Consider the following 24337-nt stretch of genomic DNA (forward strand, 5'->3'; position numbering starts at 1 on the left):
AATACAAGTTTACAAAATCTAGCAATAAATTTACGCAAATAAAAGGCCTACAAATTCAGAATTCTGCCATGGCAGATTCTGGTCTTTAACATTGTGGCCCCACACTTCATTAAAAAAAAATGGTAATTTCAGTAACGCTCATTAACAGTAACGCTCAACTAATAACTGATTAAATACAGCTTTTTCTTTAATCATATACCTAATAAACTTACATAATACTACATAAGAGTTCTAAATTCTAAATTTGACAGTTTAACATCAAGCAAAACAATACACACTGCAAATACCAAAAAACAGATTACATTTTTTGTTAAATAACAAAAAATAGAAAAATTATTGCAGACAATAAATAAATAAATAAAATGATCCCAATACCAAAAATTGTAATAAATTAATTAAGAAAACAACCATTCAAAAAAAAAAAAAAAGAACTTAAATTATATACCCTGCTGATTCATTAGATTTACAATCATCCTCCTACGAAAAGTATTACAAAAAATTAATAATTGGTCCAGATCCAAATTTAAAGAATTTATTTGATAAGCAAAATTGTAAGAAAATGATCGTTTAAATAACTGTGTTTTATGTCTCGGAATGAGAATAGTATTTCTTCTTAAATTTAAATGGTGTACATCATTTCTAAAAGTTATTTTTTGATAGAGATAGGGCGGACTACGATATATTAAAATTTTATAAAAAAATGTTAAAGAATGAGCAATTCTTCGATTATGCATATTAAGCCATCCAAGTTCGTGAAGTTTATGGGAAATGCGGTTTCTCCTACGAATGCCAAATATTAGTCGAATGCAAGAGTTTTGGAGCTTTTGCAGTCTACCCCTATCCTCATAATCAAGACACCAGCCATACACTACATCACAGTAATTACATTGTGAAAGGACCAATGAATCACATAAAAGCTTCTTAATATCTTTACTTAAATAGTGTCTATGCAAATAAATTAATTTCAAAGCAAGATATGCCTTTTTAAGAATATTAGACACGTGATGTTTAAAACGAATATTATTATCTACTATAAGGCCCAAACTCTTACATTTGTCAACAACTGGAATTCTTTCGCCCCCCAATTTAATGTTTATACCATTTAAAATTTTATTTACATTAGTTCGATTACCTATGAACATTATAGATGACTTCGAAGGATTTAATTTTAATAAATGCTTTGAAGAAACATCACAAATAGCTTGTAAATCTTGATTAATTTTAAACTCAGCCATTTTAAAATCTCCTGGTAAAAATGAATAATATAACTGCGTGTCGTCTGCGTAAAAATGATGGGCACAATGCTTTTAATAGAAGATAAAATCTAGACGTGTAAATGATAAAAAACAAGGGTCCTAAAATACTACCCTGAGGCACACCACTTTCAACTTCCAAAGGATCAGATATGTCGTTATCTATTTTAACACGTTGAATCCTATTATTTAAATAAGAGGCAATTAAATTAATAGCAGCATCAGAAAAGCCAATATAATGAAACAAAGACTTTAAAATTGAGTGGCTAACGAAATCAAAAGCTTTAGTATAATCCAACAACACCAGAGCAGAAATCTTACCCTCATCCCTAGCCCGAATTACGTCATCAATAACGTCCGCCATAGCCGAAGTACAACTATAATTTGTTCTAAATCCAGATTGCTTAGGTGGTAAAATATCATTATTATTAAGAAAACTACGAATTTGAGAGTTTAGAATGCGTTCGAGAATTTTTGAAAACGTTGGTAAAATACCAATAGACCTAAATTGACTAAAATCAGTTGGATTATGCACTTTCGGCAATGGCAACACAAAGGCTTCTTTCCAGCATTTGGGAAAGTAGTTTTTATTAATACACTCGTTAACAATATGTAAAATAAATGGTATAATAAAAGGACAGCATAGTTGAATTAACGTAATATTAAGATTATCCACCCCGAATGCTTTAGACTTAATACGTAATATAATTGCAGAAATAGTATTATAATCAGTGGGATGAAAAGAAAACTTATTTAAGGTTGGTAATGCATTCTGATCATAAAAATTAATTAACTCATCACAATTATCAATATTTGTCACTCTTGTACTATCTATAAAATATGAATTAAAATTGTTGGTATTTACAAAAGATTTAGGAATTTGCTTCTGCTTTGATGGCAATATTTTTCTTAGTTCACGCCACTTGTCCTTGTATGTACAATTCTCAAATTTATCACTATAAAAAGCCCTTTTTTCCGCTCTAATCGCTGTTGTTGCATAGTTTCTAAGCTGTTTGTAATAATTCCATTTAGCTGGCAGTTTAGTTGTTTTAAAATCCTTTAATGCCTTATTTCTTAATTTTTGCAATAGTTTAATATTATCTGTCAGCCACGGAGAATCTTTTTTTTTTCGAACAACTATAGTTTTAATAGGAGCATGCTTGTCGAATAATTTGAGTAAATTATTGTTTAAAAAATGTATCTTATCATCTATGGATTCGAATTCATATATTAAATGAAATGGAACAGCCTCCAAATCCTCTTGAAAGTTGTTTAGGTTTATATCTTTTAAGGATCTATAAGATACAATGTGCGGTTGTACAATAGACTCCGTCACATTAAATTCACAAAAAACGCCAAAATGGTCAGAAAATGTAGAGCTTATTATGCCAGATTTCAAAATGCCAACATGATTTGTAAAAATAAGATCTATAATTGAACTAGTGTTGTTGGTCATACGAGTATGCTCGGTTATAAGTTGCTTCAAATCGAAAGTTTCACACAAAGAAATAAGCTGAGTTGCATGACTGTAATTTAATTTAGATATATCAATGTTAAAATCACCTAGACACGTTATATTATTAAAATTTGAAAAAATGTCAATTAGTGTTTCCTCTAAAGTTAAAAAAAAACTCTGAATATTTGAACTTGGAGGCCTATAGACTATGCCGAAAATGTATGGCTCCTTACTAATAAAAATTTTTACCCATAAACTTTCAAAAAAATCATGACTTTCAGATAAAATAATTTCATATGATAAACCAATGAAAAAAATTAAAAATATGGATAATTTAGCAATAGGGATTAAAAAAAAATTGAAATTGTTGTCGGTCATATTCAACAGCCTCCCCGAGCATTTTTTTCTACGATATCGAACTAATTATACCAGCGTCTTGTTTTCATCCTATACATCTTGAAACACCGGGTTATAACGGGGTCTATATAAATTTAAGCGTTTTGAAAATTGATTTTGGCATTCTCTGACTGAAGCTTTTTTTTCAAAAATTTTGAATTTTACGAACTAGCTATATAAAATTAAAAAAAAATATTTGTAAAAATTGAATCGATTATTTCTGAAAGGGCCTAAGTCCCGTTTCGGCCATTTTGTTTTCAATACGCTCAATAAATTTTGAGCCAAATCCTAGCGTTTGGTGCAGAAAAGAACTAAATTCAATTATTCCTTACTTGCATTTATGGGTGAGGTTTAGTGCAGAAAGGACCTAAGTAAACTAACTTAGCCCCTTTAAAGAATAAATATTAAAATGTGTTTTAGTGATTTACTGGCTTGGATACTGTGTGCATTTAAGAGTAATATAATCGCATTTTTGTGGCAATGATTATTAAAATGAATTTTAAAAATGTATTATTAAAATTAATTTTAAATGATTATTAAAATGAATTTATTGCCAGGTTAAATCAGGCATTATTTTATTATTATTAATTTTGAGAACCTTGCGGTACTCCTGAAGTTACGGTTGTACAAGAAGACATACATGTATCCAGCATATTTAATAGTAAAATGACCAGTACAAAAAAAAACTGTTTTTAAAAATATTAGTCGGTGCTGAAAATTAGTTGGCTGAAGAAAAAAGAATATTTTTCCATATTTAATTAAACTCATTTAACTAGCATGGTATTTTCTAGAGAACTAAAAAATATAACTTCTATAGTCAACAAGCGACTTGCAGCAAAAAAATACTTTCCAGTACATGAATAAGGGCTTATTTAAACCAAAAATCCAGTATACTAGTTTGAGAATTTGACTTTCTAAAAGAACAAAATTGCTTTTTAATATCACTAAAGTACTTTACTATATCTGGTAATTGACTCTGCTATTTCCATAAAGCTACTCTTCTAGTTTATTAAAGATACCTTGTAAAAAAACTACTCTACTATTACAGTTGAGATATATTAGTAAAGGGAACATTACTGTCGTAGTAAACATCTCTCTTAGCGCGCCTATTTTAGGTGAAATAGTCAAAAAACTTACTGGGAGGATGAAATTTTGTTGAGTGTAAGCTATTTCCAAAATTTCGAAACGATTCATGGCAATTTTTTTTAATTAATTAATTTTTGTCTTCCTCCTAAAGTTTTTTTGAATTCGATGAATTATCCTAAAAAAATTGCTTGATATAATGAGTCCTAACTCTTCCCAGTTTTCTAAATAAATGAAATTCTGGAAAAATCCCTAAATATCCAAAATGTCTATAAACTTATTGCCAAGATCATCATTCATTAAATCTTATGAACGTGTGTTCCTACCTTGCTAGATTCGATTATTTTTTGGGTTTTGACCTAATAAAAAAATATCAAGAAACCACAGAAACTCTTAAAACAAACCTCAAGTTGATCTGGGGACTAGAGGTGAAGTCATGACCCAACTGACCTAAAACTGTTTTCCTACTTGAACATGATTTTTAAAAACTTATATAAAAATGGTTCTAGAGCATGGATTTCTCTGATTTTTTCAACGAAGGCTAAAAAACACTCCAAAGAAATTTTTAGAACCAAAATCGAATCAATCTAGTGATAAGAAAGAGATTTATTTATTTAAGAAGAAATATTTATGATCTGTAAGGTAGCTTTTGATTCACTCAATTCCCTAATACCTTGACGCTCTAGCTTTCTTATTCACCTTAGAAAAATACTTTCGGGATAATATATTATGTAGTCTAATAAATTTAAGGGGCTTATATTGTGTTTTAGGCAAAATAAAGATCTGAGTTTTAAAATACTGAAAATAATACTTTTCTTCTCATTTCGTGCTACAAAAACTATTTGTTCATTAGTTTCATAAGTTTTTAGTACCATTACTCTGTCCTACTACATATTATAACAATTTCAAAGTCTGCCATATTAAATATTGTATTAACTCTTCATTTTGCGCGAAAACAGTGATTCAGTTAGATGAATTTTATTATTTCAATAGCTACAAAATACATACCTCATCAAACGTAATAGGCCCTTTACCTCCCTCGTCGGTATTATAGTACCACTCCTTCTTTTGTTCGATATGCATATCAGGTCCGGCCTCGATCACGTTCGTTTGGGTGGGAATTACCGCCCTGGATGTATGCAGGTGGGCCAAAGTGACCAAATCCACGAGGATTTTTACGCCGCCCACGTCGATTAGTTCGCGGACGTTTTTCCGATGAAACATCAGTTTTCCTATGAAGGTTACCAGTCTATCTCTCTCCATTTTTTCCGCGCACTAAAAACGAACTTGAGCACCCCTTAAACCCACTGAAATCCTAAACTTACCCTTTCTAACATCACTATAATATATTTCGTATCGCTAAAGGGCCCGATATCCTCGAAATAACGTCCATAAACAATCGCCATGGCTTGTAAACACATACATTTCATTTCGCCCTTGTTGGTTAGTAAGAATCTGTGATAGAGATCGTTAAAAAATTCGTACCTGTAAAAATTCAGTTTAGTTTCGAACCCGATATTTATATAATTATATATACTACCGCTCAAAAGTATTTGCCCACATATGATGATTTAAAGTTATAACTAAAAATAATAAACCCATCAGTTATTCTTATGAAACGGATTATTTATAACAAAATGAATATAAACAATACATTTTTCAATTAATTTAATTTAATAAAATCAAATTTTGGATTCATCTACATGTCCGCCTCGATTTTTAATAACAGCTTCACAGAGTTTCGGTAGTCTTCTAATTAATTTGTTAATTAATTGAAGAGAGGATAAAAGTAGGACAATTTTAGGATTTTGTTATTAAAATTGACATTAATTTTCGAATTTTTAATAATGAAAATCTCACCAATAGAAACTAATTTATTAAGGACAGTGGATTTACGTCTAAGGAATGTTTTACCTCTAATGGTGCTTCTTAAGATAGCAATCTCGCACCCTTTCTGTTCTCTATTTTAATTAACGATATAGTCACAGAAATCTTAAGCAACTGTTTTCTGTTTCTTGATGACATTGACACCCATAAGCATTGTTGGTGCACATTAAATAAGTTACCATTAAACTTAGAAAAATGCAAAACGCCTACTATAGTATTTTTAATGCAGGAGTTTAATTTTGAATACTCCATACACAGGGTGCCTCCTCCGAATTACGAGTTAGGAGTTCGCGATTTGGAAGTTACGTACAATTGATATAAAGTTGTCAAGTTAGGATTTGACAGACATACCTGGTAGAAAAATTCAGTTTATCTTTATGATCAGATCAAGACTGCTTTATGCTCTTCCTTACTAGAATGTACATGTTACTAAACTTAAATCTGTGCAAATTCTTTAAAAGAAATTGTTACAATATGATTGATTCTCTAGAGCTTTTTGCAAGGACATATTTTTGAGTGCCACGTACTTATTAAGGTTTTTAGCATACATTTTATTTATGTTGTAAAGGGACTGCAATACCTATAATAAAGACCTGTTTCTTAGCTTTGATGTTCTTAGGTTCAAGACGATGTCACGTATTTTGTTTGACAATGGTTTATCTGTAAATATCTTTCGGTTCCAATAAATACTGGAATCGTCACTTTCTTCGACTAGTCTTGGTTTGTAAGAGTAGTATCGGTCGTTTATTTTAGATGCAAGTTATTTTTTGATGACTTCATCATTAATATGCCTTTCCAAATGTTGTTTTGGTGCAGATCATCCAGCTATTACGAGTTCAAGACTTTCGTCTATATGTTTGCATATTTGACACTTGATTTGAGGCAAGTATTCTTTTCATATTCGTTTTCCATTAATTTTTGTCGAGATTACCTGATCCTGCATAGCATTTTAAGTTTCCTGAGGTATCTTGTGCCACTCCTCTTGGATGATCCTTCACAAGTCGTCTTTTGATGTGAGGCATGATTTTCGCACTTGTCTATCCAGTTCATCCCACAGTAATTCGATAGGATTGAGGTCCGGTGATTGTGGGGGCCATACCATAACTTTCAGAAGATGTTGCCTTTGTAATTGACCTAAATATTGTTTGCACAATTTCGACGTGTGCTTGGGGTCATTGTCATGTTAAAAGATGAAGTTTTCCCCAATTATTCGAGTACCAGAAGAAAGTACATTGTCACTTAAAATTGTTTTGTAAGCCCCTTTTCGAAGAATTCCCTCTATTCTAATTAGATCGCCCATTGCAGCTCCTCCGAAACAATCCCACACCATCACCGAACCACCACCGTGTTTAACTGAGGCCACCGTACAGTTCTCAGCGACCCTTTCATTAGTAAAAAAGGCGAACAAAAACTCGCCTCTTTGTTCCAAAAACCTTGAATTTCGACTCGTCACTCCAGAGAACTTTCTTCCAGTCCAGGGCCCACTCAAGTCTTTTCTTCTTATTAACATCCTTCAGTAGCGGTTTTGATACAGCTAAACGTCCTTTAAGACCAGCATTATAAAGTCGCCGTTTTACCGTCGAAACACTGACCGCTTTTTTACGCTCCTTGTTGATTTTTGCTGTGATTTCAGGGGGCGGTAAGGCTTCTATTGCGTTTGCTTGTAATTATAATTTTAATCCTCCTTTGAACTTGTTGCCTTTAGCCTTCCCGATCGAGGTTTGTTGCTAATAGTCCCTTCTCTGGTGAATTTCCTAATATTATAATCGACAGTCCGCCTTGGAATTCCCAAATTCGTCGAAATTTGACGGTTAGTTTTTCCAGCCTTATGAAGTCCAATGATAATACCTTTTGTTTCTACCGATAACTCTTTTTTTTTAGCCATTTTAAAGAATGTTGAAAAACCAGCAAAGAAACGGTGACAATCGTCAATAAGCAAGCGAAATTATTTACCAATGCTAAACACCTTTGAATGTTTTAAATTTCATCGGAAACGAGCTGTAAACTGTGCATATTTTCACTACATTGTTTGTTATTTGCAAGACTATTTTTAAATACTCAGTATTTTTAAATGAACCATAGTTGATAGGTATGCTATTTAAGCATATATGCAATTTACAAAAAAGATACAATCTAAATATAGGTATAAAGATAAGATTTTTGTATCTAATTTAAAATATTAAAAAGAATACATGGTGGACAAATACTTTTGAGCGTTAATGTATACGTACGATTTTCTTATGGGAGAATCATCGTTGGAATCGTCCATTTCCAATAGAAGGCGTAAATAGTAGTCGCCGATTTTCACTTCGTCCGCCAAACATTGATAGGCCAACTCGAATTCCTGGTGATTCCAGGAAACCAGCGCGTTCCCGGCCAAATCCCGGTCGTTCGAAAAGGTGCGGATTTCGTTGTCTAGGGCCGCCCTCAGTTCTTCTCTTGTCTTCAAAGAAATTGGTTCATTTATCGTTTGTAATGTATTAGCTGTGTTTAATGTATCTGATCATTTAATAACTAATTGTGTTTTTACTCAGACTGATTGCCCTCAGCACTATTTCATTCTCATTGTATAAAAAATATTGATTTTAGGACTGCTTAAAAACTTTCTTTTCTGTGAAACACTTTATATGCATAACATTGATCATAAAGTCAATTAATTTAGTAACTTAATATTACAAATGTTTGATACCTTAGCGCCCTATAAAAAAATAAAAAGCAACCTCCTTGATTAATGAAGAATGTAAGGCAAATGATATCTTTAAATAAATTGAAATAAACAAAACTTAAGGGTGATTGGAAAATGGTGATGGTCAATTACCAGATAACTTAAATAAACCTGATGAAATAAATACATATTTTTTAACGGTATCCAACTTAAAACAACCAGACCATGATCTAGTCAGTTTTTATTCAACAAATTTGCTTAGAAATGTTAACCAACTATTTAACTTCTCATTTGCTGATGAAAGAACTATATTATTTAGGGATCTCTCAGAGATTAAGTCAAATACTTTAGGTCCAAATGATTTAAATATTGAAATGCTTAACGTATGCTGTCCTTTTATATTACCCTATCGCGCAAATATTATAGACACGTGTTTACAAAACTCAGTTTTTCCTGAAAAATGGGAAATATGCTAAGGTGTTACCTTTACTAAAGAAAAAAAAACTGTAATTCATGTTCTGACCTAAAACCTATTTAAGGTCTCCCCTTATCTAAGCTATTAGAAAAAATTATGTGTTTACAAATTAGGGAATATAATTATGGATAGGTTTAGTATATTATGGTATAATCTGGATTTCGTTCTGGACACGATTGTACTACGGCAATAATATATGATATTCTAAGAGATATTGACGTGGGTGAGGCCTCCATCATGCCTGATTTCGCTGGATTATCCGAAGGCCTTTGATAATATTAACCACAAATTGCTTGTTTCCAAATATAACAAAATGTAAATTATATCAATATGCAGATGATTTAATTTTGATCCAAAAAACATTTGTATGACGGAGACTTTAATTAATGATTATTTAAATTCTTTGGCTGAACTTTCTGTGTATCTGTGTAACTGTATTATTTGGTAAAAATTCTATAATTAATGTATCGATCAACAAGGATCGATTGCCCATTGTTCAATGTGCCCGAAACTTATGTGTAGTATTAGATAACAATATCCGTTTCTTCGAACATGTCACTAATTGCTTAAAAAACGCTTATACAAAATTAAAAATGCTGTATTAAACAATAAATTAAAAATGTTGTTGACAGATAGTTTGGTATTGTCCCACTTTAACGCACCTAGAAATCACTTGGCACTTGGCCACAAGCAGTTAAGCCAGTTTTCAACTCTTTAAAGTTGTTTTTACTTCTTACAGGCAGTTGAATTTATTTCGTGATGTGGCCGATGATCCTTGTTTAACCAAATTAGAAAGAAATTGTATTCAAAGAGTGCAACAATCAGGAAATTTGATTCTGTAAGCTATAACTTAAAAGCGACTTTAAGCCGATGGGGAATTTTTAAATTTTGAGCTAGGCATTCGTAGTATATTGCAAATCTGACCCTCATCACTGAGAGACAGACACATTCAAACCGAATTTAAAATTAATATTTTAAATTCGGTCAATTCGGTGTAATAGACTAGTTCTTTGGAGTCCTACGAATGAATGACTTTTAAATATGCACAGAGATATGTTTTTCATGCTAGATAGTGATTGCTCTTGAACATTTTTCTAGCTATTTAACTGGATAGGATATAACATATTTGTCTCTATTTAACTGGATAGGACGTGGAAATAAAAGACATTGACCTGCAAGAAGTCCAGACCTTAACCCGTTAGATTTTGCATATCGGGATACATGAGATCGATTGATTACAAAAATACAATAAACACAAGAGAGCAATTAATGGTAAGAATTCAAAATGCTGCAAGAAAGAGAGTCATTTCAAAATCAGCAATTATTTTTGAAGAATTTGTATTAGTATCACGTTAACTGGCAAATATTTTAAATTTTCAATTTATCGTTTGTACTTTATCATTTATTCAAGTATAATAAAGCAATTGAAATAGTGCATGAATGTTATTTTTTGAGTGCACAAAAACTTGAAATAAAGGAGATACTTGGCTGTAAGTGTTTCTGCTTATTGTCTTCTTCAGGCACCAAAAACAAAAAAAAGAGAATAAATACATACAAGGGATATTGCTTAAATGTGTACTTGAAATATGTGTAGATTTTGATTTTGGAATTGACGTTAAATATTAAAAAATCTACATTTTATTTATTGTATATAAATTTTCCTCCGAGCTCTATTATTAATCTGTATGAAAATTACTTTAAAAACGTAATTAATGAACTACATAAATTAATTAAAACAGAAACAGTCTTGAAAGTAAATTTTTCTCCTTAGAGGCAGTTGAATCAGTATCCAGTACTGATAAGCCTAAAATCACTCAAAAGTAACTTTAACTGCTTGGAAGTGATTCAAAATTACTCTGGCAAGAACTAGAAACTCCTTCCAGGCAATTAAAGCCAGTTTTTAACTCTTTAAAAGTAGTTTTTACTTCTCACAGGCAGTTGAATTAGTTTCAAGTTCATTGAGGCCTAAAACGCTTAAAAATCACTTAAAGGTGACCCCAAATGCCTGGAAGTGATTCAAAATTACTGTGGCAAGAACTAGAAACACCTTTCAAGCAGTTAAAGCCAGTTTTCAACTCTTTAAGGTTGGTTTTTACTTCTTACAGGCAGTTGAATCAGTTTCAAGTTCATTGAGGCCTAAAACTCTAAAAAAATCACTCAAAAGTCACTTTAAATGCTTGAAAGTGATTTAAAATTACTCTGGCAAGAACAGCCAGTTTTCAACTCTGTAAAGTTGGTTTTTACTTCTTACAAGCAATTGGATCAGTTTCAAGTTCATGCAGGTCTAAAACGCTTAAAAATCACTCAAAGGTAACTTCAAATGCCTGGAAGTGATTCAAAATCACTCTGGCAAGAACTAGACACTCCTTTCAGGCAGTTAAAGCCAGTTTTCAACACTTTAAAGTTGGTTTTTATTTCTTACAGGCAGTTGAAACAGTTTCAAGTTCATGGAGACCTAAAACGCTTAAAACTCACTTAAAGGTGACCCCAAATGCCTGGAAGTGATTCAAAATTACTCTGGCAAGAACTAGAAACTCCTTTCAAGCAGTTAAAGCCAGTTTTTAACTCTGTGAAAGTAGTTTTTACTTCTTACAGGCAGTTGAAACAGTTTCAAGTTCATGGAGGCCTAAAACTCTAAAAAAAATCACTCAAAGGTGACTTGAAATGCTTGAAAGTACTAGATACTCCTTCCAGGCAGTTGAAGCCATTTTTCCAGTCTTTAAATTCAATTTTTCCTTCCCTAGTTCGAAATTTGTCGTACCGAAGCCGCTACCTTTCTTAATACAGTTTGATCGTTGTACAATTTTTTTAACGCACCTAGAAATCACTTGGCAACTCAACAGACTCAAACTGGAAAAAACCCTGTCTTGAAATTTTTAGTCGACAATAAGATATGCAACTCGTCAGGATACAGTAAAAATACTTTATGGACACTATGGTAAAATGATTGAACCCTTAATGTTATATAAAGAAGTGATTGGAAACAGTATTCGTGTAGATCTTTTGGTATTAGCTACTTCCAAATTTCCATGCTGTTAATAAAAAAATACGATTGCGGTGGTTCACGAATGGAGTTGGAAGTTTATGAAAATAGAGCCTTGAACATTCCAGAAAAAACGTATTATTTAATGAGTTGCAAAATGTGGCAATAGCATATCATAATTTCATTATTAGACATGCATCCTTTGAATAGTTTGACTGCATTAAGTCGGATTTACTTGAATGCTGGAGTAGTGACGACTTTGGTTCACTTCGTTTAGATTATTATGTAATTATTTTCTTACCACTCTGCAATAAATAAATATACTAATTTAAATATCCCTTTTATAGTTAATGATTTTTCAAAATTAGTAACACACACTGTGAGAAACACACAAGTTTTAAAAATTAGGGCGGCATTTTTTAATTCATTAATATAAGAAATCCTAATATCAATCTAAAATTAAGAAGGCAGGAGGATTATATATAGAAGATAAAATAAAATAAAAAATTATAATCGATTTCTATAAACTAGTGGAAACTGGTGTGTAAGACTCAGCCAAGGATAAAGATTTCTCTAAAATTACACACAAAAAATAGTGAATTATTTCTTTGGTGACACTGAAAAGACACTTTCACTCCAGCTACTGCTTTAATATATTTTTGTACTACAGCATCAAGTGTTAACTAGCCACTAAAAGAAACTAGATCAAAATAGATCCAATACTTATTAAGCAATAAATTTTTACACACTAACAATATTTGAAATTCTATACCTTATGATTCCAAATCAAATTAGGTAACGCATGATCCCTGGTAAAATGCCAATAAAACAACGGCCAATTACTCTCCGCCTTCACACGTTCCCTCCGTTTCCTCAACACGATCGGACGCTCCTTGATTTTCTCCTCCCTTTTCAAACTGATGCCCACTTTAGCACCCCAATGCTGCAACGCCAAATTGGTGTAATACTCCACGTGTTTCTCCACATTTTTCAACTGACGTTCCACCGTTATCCAGTTGGGATGTTTGCGGGATTTCATCGCGTGATCCTGGGCCATTTTCAAATTGTCCCGGTGGATTAGGAGCTCTTGTTCTTTGGCCTCTTTCGGGAGGGGATCCTCCGAGTCTAGGAACGCTATAAGACCTGTGGGCTAAAAAAAAACGGAAATTAATTAATTATAAGTATACAGTATTATATAGTATTAATAATAATAATAAAGCATTTTATTGTTCTAAAAAAGAAACCAGTTTACAATACAATAAAGTCCGGTGCTAGCTGAAGTGATGCAAAAATGTATAGGACTAGAACATTACCGTTGTTGCAAAAATTCTCTTTCTTATTGATAAAACTTCAATCCTCGGGTGTAAGAGGAAACTTATTACTCAACATGATGGACTGATATGCTACAAACAGGTACTAAGTGAATGAGAAAAATCTCGTAAAAATCGGAGTTATCCAGGAATCGGTGTTATGACCGACTGTTTATCCTGAATCTTATTGACCTTGCAGATCTCATTGACGCTAGAAGAGCAGCAAAAATTCCTCTTGAATTAAAGACCCTCCTTACCCGGAGATAATAATAAGATAATGATTGATTATTTATTACAAACCAGAAAAATTAATAACCATGTAATCAGAATTTTATAGAAAATTATAAAATAATTCTAGCTATTACATAAGTGGTTTATCGGACATATCCCTGTCTCAGTTTTTTAGTATCCTCGGAATCAATTTAAAGTTGTGTTTTTCTGTTGCAGTTTATCCAATTACGTACGAAAACACTCATTTTCTAATAATTTTTCGCTTATTTTTAAACTGCGTCCAGGATATAGGTCTTAGGAGGGCCTGTATTGTCTAAATTGGGTTAACGGTCCTATATAAATACGACCACTAGGCCTGATAATAATTCCAACTTAAACTATATATTCCTAAAATCTAGAAATATTTCAAGCTTTTGTTTTGAATGACCATTGGCTCAAAGTTAAAGAAAAGTCATCATCTAAGTCAATCATCAAAACTACAAAGAGAAGTAAATACAAGGACAAATTGAAACGAAAATTAATAAAAAACTATAATGTTGAACTTGAAATTGAATGTAAAAATTGCGAAAACAATATTATAAGGAGGAAATTAATAGAAATAAAACTGTTATGAAAAATTCAGAACAAAATAAAAAAAATACATCCAAAGTCAGTAACCAACTAAACAGCGACGAAATGTGCCGATTTGGTTCAAGCATTTGATAATGTGTCGCATAAAAAACTTTTAAATAGAAATTCATCCTCCCTTAAATTTGATTAGCTTTTATTGTCAGAAATAGACACAATCATGTTTAATAAGATTTAAAATTCAGATGAGTACTTCTTGGTTTTTGTAGCACAAAAATACGATCAAGACATGAATTAAAGTCAAGCCGAGATCCGAATTTATGAAAACACTAAGGTTCAATAAATTAATAATAACATCATAAAAATTTCAAAATTCTGAAAATGCAACTCTTCAAGATCATTTTAAAGATCCTGAGTGAAATGTAAATTTCGGTGGAGGTTTATATACATACACGTTACATCAAAATAAACATTGCCAAAATGTCCTCCTGTCAATATATGATGCCATGCTATAGGGGGTTTAAATAGGGTAAAAAATTGGTTGGATGTGCATGAATTGAAAAAAAAAATTATATTGCGTTTTCTCGCACAGGTGCAAATGGGCCAAAATGTTCACATTTTTTAATTGACAATAATAATGACATAAAGGAAACCTCTGAAGCAAAATATCTAGGTGTATCAATGGATCAAAATCTTAAATGGCATGTTTACACTGAATATTTGGCTAAAAACACTAATTTATTAATTTTATATAATAAGAAGAGTTTTAAATTTAAATGAACTCATTATCATTATCTATAAATTAATTATTAAATTCATTTTATGCTATGACTAAACTAAATGTTATAAAAAACCAAAACTCTTCCCTACTAATTATCTACTTACAGAAGAAACAATCCATATATTAACACAATTTGTTCATACATCCATGTTCACGATTGTCCAATTAATTTAAAAAACAGGCTAAATTTAAAAAGTTTTGTAATTAATATGTTCATACTAATTTTCATGAATTTTCAGTCCTTTTCTAACGGGTATTATATCAATGAACATATTGATTTGATAATATACAACTACTGACAAAAAACTAAAGTTTTTTGAAGAATGGAAAACTGCAGCATTTTGTCATGTCATTATTATAGTATTAACGTGTGGTAGTACTATTAAAGCTCAAATATGACCTACATACTTAAAGTTGAATAGAAGTCCATAGTTTGTAGGAAAATGTGTATGTAAAGATTACAATAGGGGAAGTCTTTATCTCCAAGAAAAATGCATGTAGGTCACTTAGGTAAATGTATTATGCATTTCGGCTATGTAAACAGCCATCATCAGATACTAAAATAAAATGCAGGTAATTCAAGACAGTTTTAAAAAAGAGCGTATATATAACAATACAGAGTTAGAACTTACCAGAACATTACAAAAAACATATACGTTCACCAAATAAAACAAAAATTACCCGTTATCGGGAATAAAAACAACAATAAATAAAAGAATTAAAATTAAAAACATAGTGCAATAAGGACATCTACGATTCAAAATATAAAATTTATACTTAGGACGATGCAGATTTCTACATATTAAAAGAAGGTACTATAAGGAACTATATGATATTAGCGTTGCGTTAAAGAAAAGATTCTAAATTTTGATGTTAAATTTTCTTACCAAAATCCGTTTTAAAAGTCCCATAGCGATAGGATTGCCGGTGACCCATAACCCGATTAAATGCCTCGACAGTTGTCTGAGCGTTAACATGCGACCGTCAGATCCTTGATTGTAGAGGGCGGTCAACAGGTGGCGCGGTAACGCTCCCTCTGCCAAGGATAAATTTTGCATTTTGACCGCCACTTCGGAGTCGCCTTCTTCGATTAGGGCTCGCATCAGCAACCCCACACCTTTTACTATTGCCATGGACGGATGCTAAACCAGGAAAGTTGGAAATTAACTTTTCAGTGTTTACATACTACATAGTATTCTATTAGACTAAAAGTGTAGAAAATAAATTAGAAATTCCATCACCTTCATGGCATTTGTTACTGCCCCAGTATTTATTTATTTATTTGGTGACTATATAGGGATACAACAGGCTACAAGCCCAAAAAAGTATCCTAACTAAGTATCCAAACTTATCTTAACTGACTTAAATATACTATTTTATTAAGAATAATATAAAGACTAAATGGTTAAGTACATAAATCAAAATAATTTGAATATAAAAGAATATACTTAAAAAATAGCAACTTTCTAATGCTAAATTTCTGCATTAGCCTCATAAACTTTCAAAGACAAAATTTCGTTTTAAAAAGTATTTTTGACTGTACTAAGTGACATGTTAAAAACGTCCAATGAACGGCAGTACAAATTATAACTTTTTGTTATTCTACAAAATGGAGAGTTCTGACCATGATTTGTTTTCCTGAATGGAATAAAAAATAATTCGCTCGATCTGATGTTGACTTGGGGAATGTTGAATTTAGTTTATTTAATTTATGACAAAATAGGAGGAGTGTTCAGCTGACAATTTATTACTTTATATAAAAACGAGACATCAGTTATCAAACGTCTGTCTGAGAAGTGAAATCACGCCAAAATGCTCTCGAATTGAATTGACATCATGATATGAACCGAAGCGGGTTTTAAAAGAAAGAAATTTTAAAAATTTGCTTTGGATGCTCTCCAATCGATCAATGTAAATTCCATACCTAGGGTTGCAAATAATGCTTCTAAAGTTCAATTTGCCAAGAATAAATGTATTAAATAAACATTTAATAGCTCGAGAACTATCTAGAAGATTCTGTTACTATTAGATCAATATGAATGTCAAACATCAGTTTAGAGTCCAATGTAATTCCCAAATCGCGTACGTAGTTCACTTTTGGTAAGCAAATATCATTAAATTTATATTGATAATTTATTTTATTTTTATTTCTTGAAAAGGTTATACTTTGACATTTTTTAATGTTAAGAAAGAGACTATTTTCATCGCAGTAGGCTCGTAGTCGATCCAGATCACTTTGGATTTTAAGGCAGTCGGCGATGTTAAATATCGCACGGTAGATTTTAAGATCATCGGCGTATAATAGAAATTTAGTGTAACGTAAACAAGATTTTATATTATTAATGTATATAATAAAAAAAGGGGTCCTAAATGGGAGCCCTGTGGAACACCAGATGATGGAATAAAAGACTCAGAACAAAATCCTTGAAGTGAGACTTACTTGGGTCTTTTTTTAATATAAGATTCCACCCACCTCAAGACGCTGCCACCCACACCGATGTCTGCGAGTCGAGCCAGAAAAATATTATGGCTAATCTTGTCAAATGCTTTACTGAAGTCAGTGTAGATGGCATCGACCTGAGACTGGTTATCCATATGCCTATGAAGATACTCTGTGGAAACAAAAAGGTTAGTGTCAGATTAGTGTCAGGCACATAGATTTTCCCTTGTAAAATCCATGCTGCTCTACACTAATAATATTTTTTGAAAGATTGAAAAAGTAATCGTAAATTAACCTTTCAAAAAGCTTAGCCACTATAGATAGTTTACTTATGGGCCTATAATTAGTAACATCTCTCTTTAACCCTCCTTTGTATATTGGGACAATCATCGAAGTTTTCCTTTGCGCTGGGATTTCCCCTTCTTTTAATGAAAGATTATAAATATGTGTAAGAGGATCCGCTATTAGACTTGCAGTATTTTTTAGAAAAATGGGAGCAATGTTATCGGGACCTGCACTTTTTTTGACATTTAAGGTTTTTAGAGCATCTAGAACCTGGTAACTTAACAGAGTTAGACCATTAAGATCGATATTATTATTCGACCAAGCAACTTTCTTAAAGTCAAAATGATGTCCTTCCAATTCGAAAACACTAGCAAAATAACTTTTAAACAAATTAGTTATGTCTTTACTGTGTTAGCTGTCTCGTTTTTCCAGAAAATTTCATTAGGTATTGAACTCATTGTTTTTTAATTGAAGCAAAAATATATTAGAATCCCGAATGTTTATATCAGACAATCCACATATTTTCAAGAAAGTTAGATATTACTCGAAGTTGTTAAAAAATCTAGTAATCAATCTTTATTTTATTTATAAATTTCCTCAACTAATATCTTAGACAGCAAAAATAAAGACTGCATTATATACTACATCTTACATATATACTACATCTTCTACATTTTATTAATTGGCAACTATTAAAGTATGCGTTCAACAAAGCATAGTTACAGTTCTTGAAATCAATATAATAAAATAGGTTTTGCTTGTTATAGGAATACATGCCAAGTAATGATAACTGTTATATAATAACGTCTATCGATCATAGAGGCACTAACATATAAGTTTTTATAGTGAGAAAAACTTATTTATGTTTTTTCAGAATGTTTTTTAATTGAGGCAAACCATGATACTTAAAAGAATAATATAATAATAATAATAAAGAATAATAATAATACTTAAAAATGCTGAGATATGTGTCTAATAGATTTTAGTGGATAACACATATGCAAAATTTCAAAAGTCGTTGCTGCGTTAATTTGTTGCCTAATATATTAGGATCACCAAAAAAACTCCAAAAAAAAATATTGTAATTCAGTGTCTTCCAAATTTGGTAGCCAACATTATAATTAATAATTAATTATTAATTTATTACGCGTCCCTTTATATAAAAGTTTAAAAGAAGTCAGTGTCCTTTTTTTTTTTAAGTAATTTTAGTTGATAATTAGGAGGTTAATGTTAGGACTGTATATCGCTTAAATTATTAGCAAATCAATTTTTAAGCTATTAATTTTTTTTATTTAATTAATTAAGTAATAATTATACTATTAACCGTAAATATTAAGAAAAAAAAATTCCAAAGATATACTGGTTGTATATACTTGTCTAATGGAATTTATTGGGCAATACACACAACTAACTTCGAAGCAAACATAGTGTGTTTTTGTTGTAATTTTTATAAAAAATCCATAATTTTATTGTAAACAAAAAAAACAAAATACCTCAAATAATTTAAACAATACTCTGCCGCGTTCCGCCACCATTTCCAAAAGGATATCGAAGTGTTTCCCGTCGGTGGTTTCGCTATAAGGCACACAGAGGGCGAACGTGAGAAAGTCCAGCATCGAGGAGACTACTAAGGCCCCAGTTCCTTGAGACTATAAGTCATATTATTATTATTATTTAAAAAAAAATAAAAGACTACTAAGGGACTTACTATATGCTTCGTCCACATATTAAGCAAATTATCCAGGAACGCTTTGGTTTGCAACAACGACGATTTATTTAATTGTTCTTGTTTCAAATCGTAATCATCGTGCATGGGATGCATTAAGGCACACATCATATCTATGGCCGCGTGCGTTACTGCCACGTTATTTCTTTTTAATGCCGTTACCACTTTCATGCCAATCGACTCGCGAAATCTGCAATATTTTATTAAAATTAGCACACTGGCAACAATAATAATAATAAACGTCTTTTATTTAGCAAACATATAATTTACAAAAAATCTTAATAAGATTTTTTAATTCAAATCGCGGAATTTTTGTGAGAGGCTTGTATACTACACAGTTCAATAATTAAACAGACTAAAGTCAATAATTGTATGTTTCCCATGGTACTAATTAATTGAAAGAGAAAAATTGAATATTGGATTGAAAATTGATGGAATCGTTGTTTGGATGTTGCCGCTATGCACATTTGGTCAATGAGTGTAAAGATAACAAAATTTGGTCTTAATGTAGTAGTAATCACGATTTTAAAGAAGGTAATATTGATAATATTAAGTATAATAATTGTGTTGTGTCTAATCAAAGGTATGGTCTTAATTTAAATGTTGGGCATCCTATAAAATAAATCAAAGGAGCAATATCAATTAGATTTAAATATTAAGCATTGTTTATTTTAATTGTCAGACTCATGTTTTACAGATAATAGACCCATGTGAATTAAGTATAGATGAGTACAAGTTAGAACAAATCACAACCAACAACAACAACAACAACAGAACAGCGGAAATTTTAACTTTGATTTGCTTAAAAACACCTTTTATAATAATAAAATAGCTTAGTAATAATAAATTATTTGTAACACTGACTACTGTTAAATGTTACAGTTAAAATTACGCAAATTTTCAGAAGAATTGACGCATAATTGTAGTTACTGTTCCAAATAATCGATGTTTTTCAAGCAACTTGCGCCGGCTGAAGTTCTGAAAGGAGGCATTTTAGGATACATGTTTATAGGAAAAAAAGTTTTATTTTAACGCCAACAATACGCTCTTAAAATATTTGCATTGAATTTTGTAACACCCTGTATAATAACAAATGATATTTTAAAAACTATGATTGTGAAAAACTACAAGATATAGTTGCAACTGAGTGGAATAGAACTATGTATGAAGATCACATTTTAGCTGACTCTTTTGTCAATGATGTTGAAAGTATTATAAATGGCATGTGTCCAAAAATAAAAACTATACAAAGTTTTAAATATTTGAACAAAAAATTGAGTACTGCTGAAATTAGAGGGATGATGAAGGATAACGATAATCTTTATAAAAGGGATAAGTAAAAATGTGAGCGCATGGAATGAATGTAAGGTTAAAAGAAATGTAATTGTTAACAAAATTAGAACAGAAAAAGAACAATTTTAAACAACCTATAGACTTAAATGAACACAATCCAAAGAAGCTATAGGGGAATCTAAAAACGTTATTGCCAGGAAAGAAGCAAACCATACCGGATTCAATAAATACTTTGTGAGTAGCATTCAAAATCAATATGCCTCAAACAAAAAATTTGACACCAGATTTTCTTATGGCGGAAACTAATATCGTGTTTTCTGATTTTCCAAAAATCTTAATGGCAAAAATGCAGGAAATATTCAAAGGTCTTAAAGATGTAGGAGGGAGCGAAAGTGAAGTATCAAAACAAGTACTTTGCGATACTTCATATGTAGTCCGTGATCGTCTTTTAGACATTATAAACACATCCCGAGGAAATAGTGGTTTTCCAGAATCGTGGAAATTATCAACGATTATTCCTGTCTCTAGAGTCCCAAAGACTAAATGCTACAACGAGTTCCGCCCAATTAATACAATTCGTATATATGAAAAATTACTGGAAACAAGTGAAAAAGATCAATTGCATGATTTTTGTCAAGGAAATAATATATTGGTGCCCAGCCAATCTGGATTTCGAGAAAACCATTCATGTGAGTCGGTTGTTGTTGGTATTTGTGATAATTTTCTCAAAGCAATTAACTGTGATAATCTGATGTTTCTAGATTTTACTAGAACAAAACTAAAAAAATTAGGAATTAGAGAAAACGTTTTAATTATATTTGTTGTACATCAATGATATGGTAATAAAAAAAATGTAAACTGGTCTTATTTGGAGACAATACAATGTTGTATATAATTGGCAAAGATATACATGTGTCTGTAAATAATGAACTGAATAATTTATTTATATGGCTCTGCGAAAATAAATTGTGTATTTTGCCTAAAAATCAAGAATTATTACTTAACAAATTAATAGTATACAAATCACAATAAATGCGAAGAAAATTCAGTATGCAAAAGAAATAAAATATATGGGGGTCATTTTAGATTTAAATTTAAATTTTATTGCACATGGAGATCATGAGGAAGTTTTCAAAGAAGGCCAGCTTCATATCAAGAATTGGAACTAACCTGTCGTTACACGTGAAATTATTATTATTATACAATACCGCATTTACAGTTCTACTCGACTTTGTTGTTCTCTCTACCCCCAGTATAAAATAAATGAATTTTAAAACATCCAGAATAGAGCCATGAGAATGTAATCGTTATACACCAATTAAGACTCTGTCAGACAGAAAATTATATTTAATATCTATTTGTTTATACTTAAAGCTACAAAAAATCTTGTACCTGATTACACTTGTAATAAATTAACAATTTTGAGAGGTGTACATAATTATAATACAAGAAATTTTACAGATTTTATATTAGAAAATAGATGTAATAGCACACAAATATTGAACTCCATTTTTAACAAGGGTCTGTTTAATAAACTACCAGCCGATAATAAAAACTGTGATAACCTAAACCAGTCCAAAAAGCTATTGAGGGAATATGTTCTGGCTACATTTTAACTGTTTTTTTTTAATTTCTCGTAATTGTTTGCGATATATGCAATTTTTTTTTGCCTAGTACGATTTGTAACTTACACGTTAAATATTTTTCTTCTTTCTCTTATTGTATTATTGATGTAGCATTAATACTAAATAAATAAAGATTATTATTATTTATATTTGTCTTAGGTAGTCGATAAAAAGTTCAATTATTATATTTTTATTTGGAATCATGCTCAACAGCCAAAGAAGAAAATTCAATAAAAGCACTCTTGAATAATAGTGAAATTGCAGAATGGTGTTTATATGCATTAGTTGCCTTGCTGAGCAGTTTACTACCAAAATAAATAAAAATAAATAATAGTTTAAAAAAACTAAAGGAACACGCTTTTATTGCTAATCGACCTAAAAAGTAGAAAATAATTTTTAATTACAAAGAGTTTTTATTACAGTAGTACAGTAATGTATGGATAGTCCGAACCCCGTATAATCCGAACTTCTCTATAATCCGAATGCCCCAATTGCGTAAAATTGATTCGATAATCTGAACACCGTAAATTCCGTAATCCGAACTGTCGGTACGTACGCGAGCGTGGGCGTCTAGTGCGAAAAGATGATGCAACGTTTAATTTATGTAAGTAGTTCATAATTGTAAGTTTGTTCTTGCAGCAAGGTTTTGACGTGTTTTATGGAAAGAGTAGAGTTATGTAGTTGTGTTGTGAGTTGCACGCTGCATATAATATGTATATGTATCGCATATTTCATTTAAACCATGGTTTCTAAACGTAGTCATGTCACATTAAGTCTTAAATAAAAGGCTGAAATTTTACGTCTGCTGGATTCCGGATGTTCATTCACGTCCTTGGCGACACGTTTTAGTGTCGGGAAGTTAACAATATCCGATATCAAGAAAAAAAAAGAGTTTATTATCGTCATATTAGTTAGTAGTAATTAATCGTTATGTGTCGCGTACTGCAAAAAGGTCCGGGAACAAGAAAAACGATGCGCAAAGCGGAATTGTCTGTTATTGAAGATGCAGTGTATACATGGTTTTTGCAACAGAGAGCACACCAATTTCCGAAGCAATCATACTTCAAAAGGCTCGCCAATTTTTCACAGAAATGAATAATGACGAAGGAGTCAGCCTCGAAGCTAGCAGAAGATGGTTTCAAGGCTTCAAACACAGATTTGGGATCCGCTCGTTGAAAGTTACCGGGGAAAAGCTGTCGAGTGACGAAAATGCTTTTCGTATAGAACTCAAACAAAAAATGGAGCAACTCGGTCTTTCTTCAGAGCAAATCTATAACGCGGACGAATCGATGACGATTATACGATACGATACGATATACAACGATTATACTGGCGCCGCCTTCCTGAAAAGACATAAGTACACGCAGACGAAAAGGGTGCCCCGGGTCGGAAAATCAGTAAAGACCGAATTACATTTATATGCCTTGTGCGAGTGCACAAAGCCCTTTTAATACTGGCAATGCTTCAGCTCACAGACCAGGTCAAGAACTAGCCAGCCATCATGGTAATATTCAAGTCATGTTTCTTCCATCTAACTGCACTGCCTTGGTTCAGCCGATGGACCAGAATGTGATCCAAAATATAAGTCACATATCGAAAAAGGCTGCTGCAAGAGGTACTTGTACGTACAAGATGATGAAAACATTGCGCAATGTTTAAAGAATGTGTCGCTAAAGGATGCTGTGTTTGCATTAGCCGAATCTTGGAAGCAAGTGCCTGAAAAACTGGTGAGAAAATCGTGGTGTCAACTTCTTTCATGAATGAATGGGATAAAGAAGTTTGATACCCCTGCATGCTTTATGAGGAGAAATATGTGATTCTATTTTGTCAGATGAAAGACCTGATCTAGTGGAGTTAGTGAACAAAGTGAATCGTGCTGAT

The 24337-nt window shown here is 31.6% G+C and overlaps 1 protein-coding gene across 1 annotated transcript in view; it reads right to left on the reverse strand.

Moving 5' to 3' along the window:
- LOC126735870 (dnaJ homolog subfamily C member 13) overlaps window positions 1-24337 on the reverse strand; it is a 97726-nt gene that overhangs the window by 57340 nt on the left and 16049 nt on the right. Inside the window, exons 8-14 of the mRNA XM_050439963.1 lie at window positions 19521-19728; window positions 19306-19461; window positions 15975-16229; window positions 12971-13348; window positions 8307-8518; window positions 5514-5673; window positions 5197-5463 (exon numbers count right to left, since the gene is read on the reverse strand). Coding sequence (XP_050295920.1) covers window positions 5197-5463; window positions 5514-5673; window positions 8307-8518; window positions 12971-13348; window positions 15975-16229; window positions 19306-19461; window positions 19521-19728 — 1636 coding nt within the window. The remainder of the gene's footprint in view (window positions 1-5196; window positions 5464-5513; window positions 5674-8306; window positions 8519-12970; window positions 13349-15974; window positions 16230-19305; window positions 19462-19520; window positions 19729-24337) is intronic.

Source organism: Anthonomus grandis, chromosome 5 (genome assembly GCF_022605725.1).
Source record: "Anthonomus grandis grandis chromosome 5, icAntGran1.3, whole genome shotgun sequence".
NCBI lineage: Eukaryota > Metazoa > Arthropoda > Insecta > Coleoptera > Curculionidae > Anthonomus > Anthonomus grandis.